General features: G+C 36.5%; 2 protein-coding genes across 6 annotated transcripts in view; one reads left to right on the forward strand and one right to left on the reverse strand.

Annotated features, from left to right (window-relative positions):
- SOS1 (SOS Ras/Rac guanine nucleotide exchange factor 1) overlaps positions 1 to 16,152 on the forward strand; it is a 132,593-nt gene that overhangs the window by 68,369 nt on the left and 48,072 nt on the right. For all 3 annotated transcript variants that reach the window (XM_035272736.3, XM_035272737.3, XM_054245024.2), the window contains exons 7-8: positions 8,234 to 8,344; positions 8,423 to 8,521. In XM_035272736.3, the coding sequence (XP_035128627.2) occupies positions 8,234 to 8,344; positions 8,423 to 8,521 (210 nt within the window). The remainder of the gene's footprint in view (positions 1 to 8,233; positions 8,345 to 8,422; positions 8,522 to 16,152) is intronic.
- Positions 14,364 to 16,152, reverse strand: part of ARHGEF33 (Rho guanine nucleotide exchange factor 33) — a 142,924-nt gene continuing 141,135 nt past the window's right edge. For all 3 annotated transcript variants that reach the window (XM_078349468.1, XM_054245028.2, XM_035272754.3), the window contains one exon: positions 14,364 to 14,699. In XM_078349468.1, the coding sequence (XP_078205594.1) occupies positions 14,669 to 14,699 (31 nt within the window). In that variant the 3' untranslated portion in view covers positions 14,364 to 14,668. The remainder of the gene's footprint in view (positions 14,700 to 16,152) is intronic.

A 16,152-nucleotide genomic window follows, 5' to 3' on the forward strand; every position in this document is an offset into this window, starting at 1 on the left:
AGAGAAAATCTTGGGTTGGGCACAATGTCTGATGCCTGTAATCCCAGCACTTTGGGAGGCTGAAGCGGGTGGATTGCTTGAAGTCAGGAGTTCACGACCAGCCTGGCCAACATGGTGTAACCCCATCTCTACTGAAAAAATATAAAAATTAGCTGAGTGTGGTGGCGGGCGCCTGTAATCCTAGTTACTTGGGAGTCTGAGGTAGGAGAATTGCTTGAACTCGGGAGGTGGAGGTTGCAGTGAGCTAAGATCACACCACTGCACTCCAGCCCGGGTGACAGAGCAAGACTTTCTTAAAAAAACAAACAAGCAAAAAAACCTCCATGCCTACAAATCAATAACTAAAACTTCAGGGTTTTGCTTTTTAGCAAATAGACAAAAGACTTGAGTAGGTACTTCACACGCAAAAAAGATGCTCAGCATTGTTATTCATCAAGGAAATGCAATTTAAAACCATGGAGCAGTTGGAAGTCTCCTTGCTGGTGGGGGCTAGGGTGTAATTTGTTACAGTCACTTTGGAAAACTGTTTGGCATGTCTACTAGAGCTAAGCATACAACTGTACCCTATGACCCAGTATTTTAACTCTTAGGCCTATTCTAAACAAAAATGAGTGCTTATGTTCACTGAAAGACATATTTAAGAATGTTCACAGTAGGTTTATTCATCATGGATAATTAGTGGTATATTCACACAAGGAAATGCTATGTGGCAATAAAAAATAACTGCAGATGAAAGCAGCAACATAATGTTAAGTGTAATAAGACTCAAAGTACATACTATATTGATGTATAGAAAGTTCAGAAACATGTATATAAGATCTTTGGAAACAGATTATTAGAATAGTCCTTGACTGGGAAGCATGAAGGAGATTTCTGAGGTGCTAGAAATGTTCTATTTCTTTATCTGGGTAGTGGTTACAGAAATGCATCGTATACATATATTAAAAGTCATCAAATTATAGACTTTATGTAAAGTTACACCTAAATTTATCAACAATGAGGAAAAAGGAATAAATAAAAACCATTTCAAACATAAAATGACCAGGAGAGTTTACTACCTCTAGACACTCATTCATTATAAGATAGGTTGGATTGTGTTTTTTAGCTAGAAGGAAAGTTTTACTCAGAGGAAAGTCAAGAAATACAATAACTAATGGTGAAAAAGAAACTGGTAGATGTAGCCTGGTGGCTTGCACCTCTAATCCCAGCACTTTCGGAGGCTAAGGTGGGCAAATCGCTTGAGTTTAGGAGTTTAAGAGCAGCCTGGGCAACATGGCAAAACCCCATCTCTTCGAAACAACAACAACAACAAAAATTATACAGGTGTGGTGATATGTGCCTGTAGTCCCAGCCACTCTGGAGCATGAGGTAGGAGGATCACGTGCACCCAGGAGGCTGAGGTTTCAGTGAGTCAGAATCACGCCACTGCACTCCAGGCTGGGTGGCAGACTGAGACACTGTCTCAAAAAATAAAAATAAATATTAGTAAATGTGTTAATAAATTTAATGAATTGTTGAATAGTTAAAAAAAATTTTTTTAAGTTTTTGCCTTGGAAAGGCTAAACTATATTTCTATGTATCAGTAACAAAATGAACAGTATGTAAAGTGGATTTGTGTTTGTGATAAAAGAATAACTTTTGAAAAATGTATAGGTAACAATATTTGTTTTGAAAAACATTGAGGAAAATCAAAAGAACAGAAATAGTACCTGTAGCTTACAATGTACAGCTAAGGAGAAAAGAACTATAGTAATACTTTTTTATTATTTTCACTGATAATAGGAAAGAATAAATGAAGCAAACAAAAACAATGATAATGAAGATAAAAGATGATACAAAAAAAATCCAACCACATATTTGATTTTTAAAAAATCTACTTCATGCAGCTTACAAGAGGTTCTTAAAACAGAACCACAGAAATATTTTAAGATAAAGGGATGAAAAATCCTAACATAAAAACAAGTCAAACCTGTATATCAATATTTATTTAAATTAGCTGATAAACCTACACAAAGCAAGCACTGAGGAAGGGAAAAGAGGAACACTTCCAGTAACAAAAGGGATACTATCATGAAGATATAACACCATTAATGTGTATGCACCTGCGGATAAAGCCTCAACATATAAGTAAAAATTGACAGATTTACAAGAAATGAAAAAAGAATAGCTACCATAGTAGGATATTTTAACACATGTCCATCAGAAATTAACAAATCAAACAGAAAAAAAGATTAGTAAGGCTACAGAAGATTAGGCTAACACATTTGATTTTACACACACATACATACATAAATACATACATACACACACACACAATTAGCCCTCCATGTCCATGGCTTCTGCATCTGTAGATTCAGCCGACTGGATTGAAAATACTTTTGGAGAAAAAAAGGGTAGTTCTATGTGTACTAACGTACTATAATGTTCAGCACATTACAATACATTACATTGGCATACATTACAATACCCTAAAAAATACGGTGTAATAGCTCTTTACATAATGTACATTATATTAGATATAAGTAATATAGGGATCCTCTGAAGGTTACATGCAAATACACCATTTTATATCAGGGACTTGAGCATCCCTGGATTTTGTTATCTGCATGGGATCCCTCACCAATACCAAGGAATAAGAGAGTGTGTGTGTATATAGATACACACACATACACAGTCATCCCTCAGTGTATGTGGGGAACTGTTTCTAGAACTGCCCACAGATACCTGAATCCACACAAACTCAAGTTCCATATTGGCCCCAGCAAAACTTGCATGGGCCCTGTGGAACCCACATATTTGAAAAGCCAGCTCTCTGTATATTAGGGTTTCGCATGCCACAGATAACTGTATTTTTGATCCTCGTTTGGATGAAAAAAATCTGCATATAAGTGTATCTGTGCAGGTCTAACCCACAGGTTATTCAAAGGTCAATTGTATATATCTTAATACTGTTGCATTGAGGATTAATTTTCAACATAAATTTCAGAGGGGACATTGTCATTCAAATCATAGCAGGAGCTAAAGCACTGCAGAGAGAAGCTTAAGGTTTTACACATTTTTTGAAAAATTAGGAATAATTAAAAATGAATGAGTTAAGATTTCAACCCAAGAAACAAGGAAGAGAACAGGATACACCTAAGAGAATAATATGTAAGGAAGTAACAGAGCAGAATTAATGAATTAGAAATTGATATAAAATTTATCATGGCTGATCAATGGGAAAAGGAAACACAAATACCAGGTGCAGTCTCGGCTCACTGCAACCTCCACCTCCCAGGTTCAAGCAATTCTCATGCCTCAGCCACCCCAATAGTTGGGATTACTGTGAAGAATACTACGAAAGAGAACAGGGTACACCTAAGAAAATAATATGTAAGGAAGTAACAGCAGAATTAATGAATTCTGAGTTGGATTTACTGTGGAAGAAACAACTCAGAATTCAAGATACACTTCAAAATGTTTTAGAATTGTAATGAAATAACCCTTAAAAATATATTAAAGAGCAGTATCAATGTCCTGAGTTAAAAAAAACCATTAAAAAATGAATGCAACAAAAGTATATTTCAACAAATGACTTGAGGCGTACACCAGGTGTTATGAATGCTGTGGTTTGAATGTGTCCCCATATTTTATGTATTGGAAGTTTAATCTCCAAATTTATATATTCATTGGAGGTGGGGCGTGTGGAGGTAGTTAGGATTAGATAAGGTCATCAGGGTGGGGCCCCCATGATGGCACACCTGTCTTTATAAAAAGAGGAAGAGACCTCTGAGTTGACATGCTGTAGTCCCCTTGCCATGTGATGCTCTGCACAACCTCAGGAGACTGCAGAGTCCCTATCAGCAAGAAGGCCCTCACCAGATGCAGCTGCCTGTCTAGAACTTCCAGCCTCCAGAAGTGTGGTAAATAAATTTCTTTATGAATTACCCAGTCTCAGGTATTCAGTTATAGCAACAGAAAACAGCTTTAGACAATGAGTTTTGCCAATCTTCAGGAAACAGTTAATCTTACTCTTTTGCAAATTGTTCCAATGAGTAGAGACATGAAGGGTAACTTAATCAGGATTGTATGAGCACTTTATCGAAACTAGATAAGGACAATACAGGAAAAAAGTATTGAGACATTCTCAGACATCATCAAAACTGGCAATGAAAATTCAGTTTATAATACAATAAAACATTTGACCAAATATGTATCTTATGATGTTTACTCTTAGTGGTTTGACTTTTAAAAAAAAAAAGTTTTAATGTAGTTTTCTACTTTAGCAGGTTAAAAGCTCAAGAAAAAGGGTTTCATAAAATTAAACATTCATTCATGAATTTCTTTTTTTACATTTTTATTATTTATTTATTTTAAAGACAGGGTTTCACCATGTTGGTCAGACTGGGCATGAACTCCCAACCTCAGGTGATCCGCCTGCCTTGGCCTCCAAAGTGCTTGGATTACAAGCATGAGCCATCACGCCCGGCCTCATTAATGAATTTCTTTAAAATGTTGGGCAAACAAAGAATAGAAGGGAACTTTCTTAACCTAATAAAGGATATTTACTAAAAGTCTGTAGGAGATATAATAATGGTTAAACTACAGCCGAACTGAGAAATTAGAAAAGAATACCACCATTACCACTTCTATTCAGCATTTTAATAGCAGGTACTACCCAGTACAAAGACAGAAAAGGAATAAACAAGACAAAGTTGTCCTATTTTTAGTCAATGTAATTATATAGCAAACCCAGGAAAATGTATATAGTGTTAGAACTAGTTGGCAAGTTCATCATAGTTGTTGGATAAAAGATCAGCCCATAAAAATTGGTAGCATTACTGTGCTCACTTGCAGACCATTGAATATATGATATTCTTAAAGGCTGCATTCACTATAGAAATAAGACCATAAAGTACTTGAACTCCTCAAAGCCATCCATGAGAGTTGGAAATCAACTTCTTCCAAACTCCTGTTAATATGGATATTTTGACCTTTTCCATGAATAATGAATGTTCTTACTGGCATCTAGAATGGTGAATCCTTCCAGATGGTTTTCAATCGACTTTGTCCAGACACAGCAGAGGAATCACCATCTATGGCTGTTACACCCTTATGAAATGTATTTGTGAAATAATAAAACTTGAAGGTCAAAATTATTTCTTGATCATGGGCTGCAGATTGGATATTGTGTTAAGAGACTTGAAAACAACTTTAATCTCTTTGCATATCCCAATCAGAGCTCTTAGGTTTCTAGGTGCAATGTCAATATTTTGAAGGATTTTTTTTTTTCCTGAGCAGTTGGTCTCAATAGTGGGCTTAAAATATTCAGTAAACCATGTTGTAAACAGTTGTATTATCATCCAGGCTTTGCTGTTCCATTTATAGGTACAGGCAGAGTAGATTTAGCATAATTCTTAAGGGCCCTAGGATTTTCAGAATGGTAAGTGAACACTGGCTCAGTAAGATAACGGTGAAGAAGTTTAAAATATTTTGAGAATTACCAAAATATGACACAGAGACAAAATCAGCACATGCTATTGGAAAAATGGGGCCAATAGACCTGCTTCACACAGGGTTGCCACAAATCTTTGACTTATAAAAAAGAAAAAAAGCAGTATCTGTGAAGCACAATAAAATGAAGTGCAATAAAGTGAGGTGTACCTGTATACCACCAAGTGCTAATTACAGAAATTTTGTTATAATTTTTTATAATTATGAAACACAAGAAACAGTTATATATCAATGGAGAACAGATTAGAAAAAACTGATATATATCATGATAGAATATTATGCAGTTTTAAAATGAAAGAAATATATAAATCAAAATGGATAAATCTTGAAAACAATTTTGAGTATAAAAAGCAACTTATAGGAGAATGTATACATTATGATATTTATATGAAGTTTGAAAGCATGCAAGACTATATTGCTTTGTTTCTTGATACATATGCAATTATGATGTAAAAATGTAAATGAGAAGGATAAGATTCAAATTTAAGATAATGACTACCTCTGGTGATCAGCAGGAGATGAGCTTATGAAAGGGAGCTCAGAGGAATCAATTACATCTGTATTGTAATAATTTCTTTTCTAAAGAGCTGAGGCAGGTACTATAGAATGTTGAGCTTTTTTGAGTTTGATGGTGGGTATAGTTAGGTTAAGCTGTTCTCTGTACTTTTCTGTCAGTTATGTGTATTGACAATTAAATTTTATATTTTCCTATGAATCTTGTTGCATTTTAAACAGTGAAGCTATCATAAAATCATCTGTTAACTCATACCAACTGTTAGAACTGCTTACCATTCTAAAAATTTGTTTTCAAGAATAAAACTATGTGAAGAGAGTTTGGATTCGTGGTTAATTGTTGATTTTTTTTTTTCTCTTGAGATTAGCTATTTCAAAATGACAGTACTAGCTACTACCATTTATGCAGTGCTTACTCTGTGCCAGACACTATTATAAGCACTTTACTTATATCTCATTTAGTTCTGTAAACAACCCAATGAAGTAATTATTCACATTTCCAATGGGGAAACAGGCTTAGAGAAAGTAAGTAGTTTGTCAAAGGTTACACAGCTAATAAATAGTAGGGTAGAATTGGAACTATGACTCTAAAACCCATGTTTTTAAGCCACATTATGAAGCTTTTTCTTTACGTATAGTTATAAAAATTATATAATAAATTAGGGCTTATTGAAAGGGGAGGAGGGCAAACATATCTGTGGTTATATGATCATTTCTAAGTTGGAAGAGACCTAAACTATAAGCATCTCTTCACATTTTTGGTCTTCTCTTCCATCCACTGTATTCATACCTGACTCCTTCCTCTTGTTATTTTTGAAACCTTACTGTCAATTTCTGTAAAACATAATAGATTGCAATTTCTGCTGTCATGATGGCAATTTTTAGTCAAGAAGGCAGTTAAAGGAGTTAAAATTGGGAAGTCAGCTAGGAGCCAGCTCAAGGAATCCAGTAGGACTTAGAAGTTTGCATGCCATATTGCATTTTGCAACAACCAGAACTCATGTTTTCTGATTTCTGATCTGGTGGTGTTACTATTCAATCATTCTTTAAAAAGCAATCTGAGGCCAGGCACAGTGGCTCACGTCTGTAATCCCAGCACTTGTGGGAGGCCAAGGCAGGAGGATCACTTGAGTCCAGCAGATCAAGACCAGCCTGGTCAACATGGCAGAAACCCTGTCCCTACAATACACAAAATTTAACCAGGCACAGTGGTGTGCCCCTGTGGTCCCAGCAACTCAGGAGACTGAGGTGGGAGGACTGCTTGAGCCCAGGAGGTAGAGGTTGTAGTGAGCCATGATTGTACCACTGCACTCTAGTCTGGGTGTCAGACTAAGACCAAAACGCTGTCTCAAAGAAAAAAAAATAAAAAGCAATCTGAAAAAACAACATTAAGATTGATTAATTCATAACCATCTTTTGTTATTTTATTCCCTTCTACCTCCTTCTACTATGCTCCCACTAGATGTCCTCTTCCTCTTGCTAGAATTACCCTTTATGGAAATGAGCTCATGCTAGAATCTAGAGTACCATTTTCATAATAGTTTTATACCAGGAACAGAGCACAAGATAGAAGAGGAGCGACTCTGTTTCTCCTGCTAAAATCAAGATACCTACTCTCTTTTTCCCCAGAAATCTTCAAAACTAGTAGATTCTAGTCATTTTAACTGAGCCATTAGAATTTAGTTTATTAATGATTGGTAATATTAATGGTGGCAAAATTTTTGGCAGTTTGGATTTTGTTTAATTGTTTTGTGAAATTATAGCAATGTATTTTAGATGACAGGAACTGTTACCTCTGGTTTACAGAATACGAAAGTACATGTCCACCACTGAGAAAGAACTATAAAAAAAAAGTCTGGCTTCAGTATTCTAATGTTTATACTTTACCTAGTTGTACATATCTATATTCTTTGTTGTTCAAATTAAACTTCGTTTTCTAGAACCAAAAGTCTGCCCACTCTTACGGCCATGTTTGTTGATAATATTCTATTGGAAACCTTTAATGGGAGCTGTTATATAAGGATTCTGTTACTCATCAGAAAGAATTGATTTACTCTCTTGAGAATATTGGGATCTCTTCTATTAAAATTATAATTAATCATATGATTTTTGTGTAGAGACTTTCAAAGAAATACATAATTGTGCTCACATAGTTGTGCCCCATAATTAAATCTTTCTGTGTTTGTAGTGGTAGATTATTTATATTTTACCTTCTTTATTTTCTAAGGAACTGGCATTTGATCCATATGAATCGTATGCTCGAGATATTTTGCGGCCTGGTTTTCATGATCGTTTCCTTAGTCAGTTATCGAAGCCTGGGGCAGCACTTTATTTGCAGGTATAGTAATTTTTAAATCAAGATGTACAGTGTCTGAAAAGCAAACTTAAAAAAAAATTAAATCACTTTGTTTTCTAGTCAATAGGTGAAGGTTTCAAAGAAGCTGTTCAATATGTTTTACCCAGGCTGCTTCTGGCTCCTGTTTACCACTGTCTCCATTATTTTGAACTTTTGAAGGTAAGAAAACTCTTATTGTGATTTATAACATATTCAAGTGTGATGAATTTTTTTTGCTACTTCATTTGTAAATTATGTGAGTACCCATGCACATGAGTGTATCTATTTTCTTTTTCCAGTTAAGAACAAATGCAAATCAGTCTGCAAAAGAATGGCATATTTTCTTCAGTTTTAGTAGTGAATTTTATTTTTTGTTGTTTTTTAAAATTTTTTTTGGTTACTTTTTATTTTTGTTTTTTTGTCATGAATTTTAAAGCAGTTGTCAGATATTTTTGTCTTGTACCTTTACGTTTGTTTACATGGCTGATTATTTGAAAACAACCTTGGATTTATGCATTGCAGTTTCCATTTGGGGACCTCAGCAGACTCAGGGAGTCAGTGTTAGAATAAGGGACCCAGTGTGAGGATAAGCCCAAAGTAATGAGGAAGGTTAGTTTACTTGATTTTCATAGCTCAAGTTGCAACTATCTCTATTTAACTGTTTATCATTACTTTAGAAACTATAAATTTCTATAATCTTAGTAAAAATGGACTATTTGATCACAGTTCAAAATATTAAGCACTGACTGAAAGGAAAGGGTTTTCTTTTCCTATTATACACTGAAATTAAAGAAAAGAGAAACCTTAGTCTGTATAAATTATAATTCAATAGTGTAGCTCAAAGTGATAGTCTCTCTACCTTTAATGGACTAGCATCGTAAAGACAAAACAAGACATGCATTAATAGCATTATTATTTCTTTAGCTTTCAAATGAATGTTTGTTTCATCAAAGAGAACTTCTGTTTAATATCACAATTCTGTTACGGAAAATATAGTACTGGAAATCATATTTGTAGTTTGCAGATGATAAAATGGGCTGTCTGTAATACATCAAGGAATGAATAGAAAGTCTGAATTTATTAACAGTAAATTGGAGGAACTCTCATCCCTACATTTTCTCGGGTCTGCACTGCATAGTAGTCATTTGGAACTCAGTTTGATTTCTCAAGTAGAAATGTTTACATTGAGAAAGGACTAAGGGAGTTAAAAGGTAATTTTAATTACTAGGCAGAATGACAGAGCTCTTAGCAATCTCTTTCAGACTTCAAACAGCATATCATTTAAGGTCTTTGGAAATACAGGATGAGTATCTTAAGAAGATAATCAAGAAAGGAAGCATTTAGTATGTAAAGTCTTTATAAAGAATTCATTATTATTAACTTTAGATAGAATGGGACATTTACACAACTGTTTTGTTATATGGAATTTTTCTTTCTAATGGTTTCTCTACTAATGGGATTTTTTTTTTTTTTTACCTGATCCTGTAATGATTTTCAGAATGATTCAAAGGCTATAAAAATTCTTAAGGCCATTATCAATTTATAAATAAAAACAAGAAGGCCAGGTGTGGGCTCTTGCCTGTAGTCTCAGCACTTTGGAAGGCTGAGGTGGGAGGATCGCTTGAGCCCAGGAGTACAAGACTAGCCTGGGCAACGTGGCAAGACCCTGTCTCTACAAAAATAAAAATAAAAACATTAGCTGGGAGTGGTGGTGTGCACTTACAGTCCCAGCTACTCAAAAGCCTGGGCAGGAGGAATACTTGAGCACAGGAGGTCGAGGCTGCAGTAAGCCATGGTCATGCCTCTGTACTTCAGCCTGAGAAATAGAGCAAGCCCCTGTCTCAAAAAAACAAAACCAATCTCCCCCTCCAAATGAACCCAAGAAGCTTTGATGAAAGTTCAGAAGGTTATAAAACACAATTATTTTAATAATATAAAATAAGGTTTTACTCCTCCAAGTGAAGGCAATTAAAATTTCTAAAATTATAACTTGCATGAATAGAATTGTAATAAGTGCATCATTTAGCAATTTAAGATTTCTTCTGATTTAAGCATGTATATCCCTGGTTCATATTACTGCCTAAGTTATATTGCAAAGTTAACAGTATATTGGGCAGGAAATTTTGCCTAAATAGTCCATAAGACTCTTACCACTATTTTTCCTGCATTCACTCAAGATTAATGTACTATCGGTACTTATTTTTTATTTGTATTTGTTGGTGTGCTGCTTAATTAAATATTTTCATTGAGCAGTATTTTCAAAGTATATTCTGTTGGATGCTAGTCTTATGAGTTGCTTTCTAAATAAATAAAGTTGGCAGGTATTTCAGGAGTTTGAGGCTGAAGTGAGCTAGGATCACGTTACTGCTCTCACTTCAGCTTGTGCAACAAGTGAAACCTGGTCTCTTAAAAAAAAGTTGGAGGTTATTCAGTGATCAAATATGTTTGGGAACACTGCATTCTTAATTATACCTCTAGAAATTTTTAGTGTGCATGAGAGTATTAAACCTCTGTAGAATTGCACAATAAAGCAATCTAATTGTTTTCCAGGATTTCCCAAATCAATTAGCCCACGGTTCCCTTTTATAATATAATGCATTTGTGGATGTTGCCTAGGGAAACTATCACAGGGAGCTCCTCCCCTAGATGAGCTAAAAAAAACCTTTCAGTTCTCTAGGATCTAAGCTTTTTTTCTAACTGCATGATGCTTACTGGTTCCAAATATTTTTTTTCTTAGTATTGCAGTTACCCTGGGTGCCAGTCTGAACTTGGTAATTCTGGACTTGGCAATGATTGCATAAAATTGAGGCAACTAGAGGCAGCAAAACCCTAAGACATCAGTGACAATTGGAAACTAGCTATGATTTACCCATAGGCTTGGAGTGGCTCTTGAAGATTAGACTGGGTTGAAGTCTGATGTTTCTTCTTCAGTTCTAGCCAGTAGCCTACTAGCTGTGTGGCCTACAACAAGTCACTATTTTGGAACCCTAGTATCCTTTATTTATGAAATACTTTTCTCATTGGGTTGTTCTGTCAACTAAGATAATGTATGTAAAAGTATTTCATATATTGTGAAGAATATAAATATTGAGTATTGCCATCACTAGAGATTTTTCTTTTTGTCCTGCAGCTATCTTAAATTTAACATTTTACTCCCTTCTTCCTCCACTACTTTCCTCCCTCCCCTGCCTGCCCAAATCTGTACTTTTTCCTGTATTCCATATCTTTGTTGAATAACTCAGGTTCCCTCACCAGAAGCCAGAGCGCCGTTGTTGCTGCTTCTTTTTCCCTTACTGCCAGATCCTCAATATGTGATTCCAGAAATGACTATGAAATATAGGCTGTTCTGTTTATTCTCACTGACATTGCCTTAGTTCAGGCCCTCAGCATCTTTTGCCTGTGGCACCTTCCTTGAATGGTCTTTGTATCTCCTAAAACTCCCAGTTTGAAAAATGCTGTTGGTTCCCTATCAACTGTGACACAAGGCTAAATTCTTTACTTCACCATAGCAATCTCTCCAGCTTTATCTCTCAATAGTTGACCCTACCGACCTTTTACTTTAGCCATAAAGAATTTCCTGGCTGGGTGTGGTGGCTCACGCCTGTAATCTCAACACTTTGGGAGGCAGAGGTGGGTGAATCCCCTAAAGTCAGGAGTTTGAGACCAGGCTGGCAAACATGGTGAAACCTTGTATCTATTAAAAAATACAGAATTACCTGGACATGGTGGCGCATGCCTGTAAATCCCCGATACTCGGGAGGCTGAGGCAAAAGAATCACTTGAACCTGGGAGGCAGAGGTTGCAGTGAGCCAAGATCAGGCTATTGTACTCCAGCCTGGGCAAAAGGAGCAAAACTCTATCTAAAAAAAAAAAAAAAAAAAAAAGAATTTCCTAGCAATCCTGGATATGCCAGATATGTTCAGGGTTCCATGTGTATCCTGGTTCATATTACTGCCTTATTTGCTTGTCCTTATTATCCATTTATGTGGAATTCCTCTTCTACCCTCTCCTTTCATCTAGGAAATTCAGAGTTTGTTCAAGTGTTGGTTCTTCTGTCAGGTTTCCCTTGGTTTCTTAGGCTGATCCTTTCACTGAGCTCCTTTCTTTCTTTCTTTCTTTTTTTCTTTTCTTTTCTTCTTTTTTCTTTCTTTCTTTCTTTCTTCTTTTTTTTTTTTTTTTGAGATGGATTTCCCTCTTGTCACCCAGGCTAGAGTGCAGTGGCATGATCTCAGCTTACTGCAACCTCCACCTCCCAGCTTCAAGCAGTTCTCCAGCCTCAACCTCTCAAGTAACTAGGATTAATTACAGATGTGTGCCACCACACCCAACTTACTTTGTATATTTAGTAGAGACGGGTTTTCACCATGTTGGCCAGGCTGGTATTGAACTCTTGACCTCAAGTGATCTGCCCACGTAGGCCTTCCAAAGTGTTGGGATTTCAGGTGTGAGTCACCATGCCTGGAGTGAGTTCCTTCCTTTCTTTACATACATCTCTTTAGAAAACTTGTCCCATCTTTATTCTCTGCTTTGTCATTCAACTCTGCTTCATGAAGAATGGAGCCCTGTTATCTTTGAATTCTCATACCTATCACAGTATCTGGCATTCAGGCATTCAGTAAATGCTTCTTACAAAATGAATGGCAATATATATATTTTTTTCCTTTAAATTCCTATGTCTTATATTTTAAAGGAAATTGAACTGTAAATTTTATATAATTACATTTATTTTGGAAACAGGTAGACTGCCTTAAACTTTACGAAATCAAAAGATAAGTTTAGCTATTAATAGTATAAGACTTTTGAACCCAAAGAAATAATAAAATGGTGGTTACCAGAGGCTGGAGGGTAGGAGAGTAGGGAGATACTGGTCAAATGACAGAAAATTTCAGTTAGAAGGAGTAAATTCCAGAGATCTGTTGTACATCATGGTAACTACAGTTAGTAACAATATATTGCATATTTGAAAACTGCTAAGAAAGTAGATATTAAGTGTTCTCACCACAAAAAAAAATGTGTTAATACACGTTAAGTAGTTTGATGTAGCCATTCCACATTATATACATTTATCAAAATATTGTTACACACCATAAATATGATTTTTACTTGTTGATTAAAAAATAAAAATAGCACAAGACTTTAATGTTACTAAAACTGAAAAAATACTCTTTCCTTCAGTAGTTAAAGCTAGCAGTCAAGTCTTTAGACTCCTTAACTTTAAAAGTTAATTTTTTTTCTGAAGTAAAAAAACTTCCTTTGTGCCCTTTTGGAAACCATTTTGCTTCAATAATGTGATTTTCTCTGTGAAGTTTAATTTATTTTATTTATTTTTTTAAAATTTATTTTATTAAACAAATTTAGGTTTCTTTCTTGGGGCTAAGTAAATACATTGACCAATATTTTATTTTATTATTTTTATTTTATTTTATTTGAGACAGTCTTGCTCTGTCACCCAGGCTGGAGTGCAGTGGCCCAATCTTGGCTCACTGCAATCTCTGCCTCCCGGGCTCAAGTGATTCTCCTGTTTCCCATGTAGCTGGAATTACAGGCACCTACCACCACGCCTGGCTAATTTTTGTATTCTTAGTAGAAATAGGATTTCGCCACATTGGCCAGGCTGGTCTCGAACTGCTGACCTCAGGTGGACCATACACCTTGGCCTCCCGAAGTGCTGGGAGTACAGGCATGAACCACCACACCTGGCCTGACCACTCTTTTAAAGGTTAGCAAAGCAGTACGTGTTTGGTTCCACAAGAGTATTAACTTTTTCTTTATTCCTTAGACATGGGATTTTATCTTCGCAAGATACACCCAAGCAAACCTTAGAAAAAAATCGTCTAGGATGACTTTGAACTAATTAATTCCCTAAAGAATTACTTACTCTTTTTCCCATATGCCGGGTGCTTGTAACCTAAGGGAAAATAAGTTTCCCTCTATTTTAAAAATCAGGTTGAAATCTATGTTGTTATGTATACATGAGTATATTTGGTTTCCTAAGGCCGCCACAGCAAAATACCACAAACTCAGAGTCTTAAAAACAACAAATTTATTCTTTCACAGTTCTGGAGGCGAGGAGTCTGAAATCAGTGTGTGGGCAAGCCAGACTTCCTCTAAAGGCACTAAGGAAGAATCCCTGCTGCCTCTGCCTAGCTTTTGGTGGACCCCAGCAATTTTTGATGGTCCTTGGCTTGCAGATGCCATCACTCTTGTCTTTGCCTCCATCTGCCCATCAGGTTCTTCACAGCTTCACATTCTTCTCTATGTATCTGCATCCACATCTCCCTTTCCTTTAGTCACTGGATTTAGGGCTCACCCTAATCCAAGATGATCTCATCGCAACTTGATTACATCTGCAAAGATCCTATTTCCAAAGAAGATCACATTCATAGGTAACAGGGGTTAAAACTGGAACATATCTTTCATGGGGGACACAATTCAACACTTAACAATAAGTTTTTTGGTACACTATAAAAATTATATTTATTTTTGTTGTTCTGATTCTCCAGCATATACACTGGCTACATTGGCTTTATATGGTGGCTACCCCTCAACCCTCCAACCCCATTTTTTGGAGATAGGTCTCACTCTGTCATCCAGGATGGAGTGCAGTGGCGTCATCATAGCTTGCTGTAGCCTGGAACTCCTGGGCTCAAACAATCTTCTCACCTCAGCCTCCCAAGTAACTGAGACTACAGGCATGTACCATCATGCCCAACTAATTTTTTTAAATTATTTTTTGTAGAGACACGGTCTCATTTTGTTGCCCAGGCTGATCTCAAACGCCTGGGTTCAAGGGATCCTCCTATCTTGGCCTCCCAAAGTGCTGAGGTTAAAGGCGTGAACCACCACACCCAAGCTTTTTTCTCTCTCTCTCTTTTTTTTCTGTTTTCTTGTTTCGCATTAGGCCAATTAATCATTTCATCCTCATCTTAGATTTTTAATTTTTATTTATTTATTTATTGAGATGGAGTTTTGCTCTGTCACCCAGGCTGGATTGCAGGGGTCCTATTGCTCATTGTAACCTCAACCACCTGGGCTCAAGTGATTCCTCCACCTTAGCCTCATAAGTAGCTGAGACCACAGGCACATGCCACCACGCCTGGCTAATTTTAAAAAATTACTGTTTGTAAAGATGAGGTCCCACTGTGTTGCCCAGTCTGGTCTCAAACTTCCGGACTCAAGGGCTCCTCCCACCTAGGCCTCCCAGAGTACAGAAGTACAGGGATTATAGGCATGAGCCACTGAGTCTGGCAGAGAACAATGGAAGTTCTCTCTAGTATACATTTCCTTGAACCAGCTTCCTAAATTCAGAAATTCTTATCTAGAAAGCATGGGCTCAAAGCTACATGGTATTGGAGCTGACCACAGATGTTAAGTACTAAAGTTAAACACAGGATAGTGTACTACAGGAACCATTGTAAACAAACAGCTAACTATTGTGTTACTCCAATTTTTTTATTTTGGTGTTTGGTTTTTTTGTTTTTGTTTTTGAGACAGGGTCTCATTCTGTCACCCAGGCTGGAGTGCAGTGGTACAATCACTGCTCACTGCACCCTCAACCTCCCAGGCTCAATTAATCCACCTACCTCAGCCTCCTGAGTAGCTGGGACTATGGGTGTGCGCCACCATGCCTGGCTAATTTTATTTTCTGGTGGAGACGGAATCTGGCTATGTTGCCCAGGCTTGTCTTGAACTCTTGAACTCAACTGATCTGCCCACCTCAGCCTCCCAAAGTGCTGGGATTATAGTCATGAGCCAGTACACCTGGCCAATTTTTAATTTTAAACAAACTAGACTGCTGTGAGGTGCAATTG

This window comes from Callithrix jacchus, chromosome 14, assembly GCF_049354715.1.
Source record: "Callithrix jacchus isolate 240 chromosome 14, calJac240_pri, whole genome shotgun sequence".
NCBI classification, from domain to species: Eukaryota; Metazoa; Chordata; class Mammalia; order Primates; family Cebidae; genus Callithrix; species Callithrix jacchus.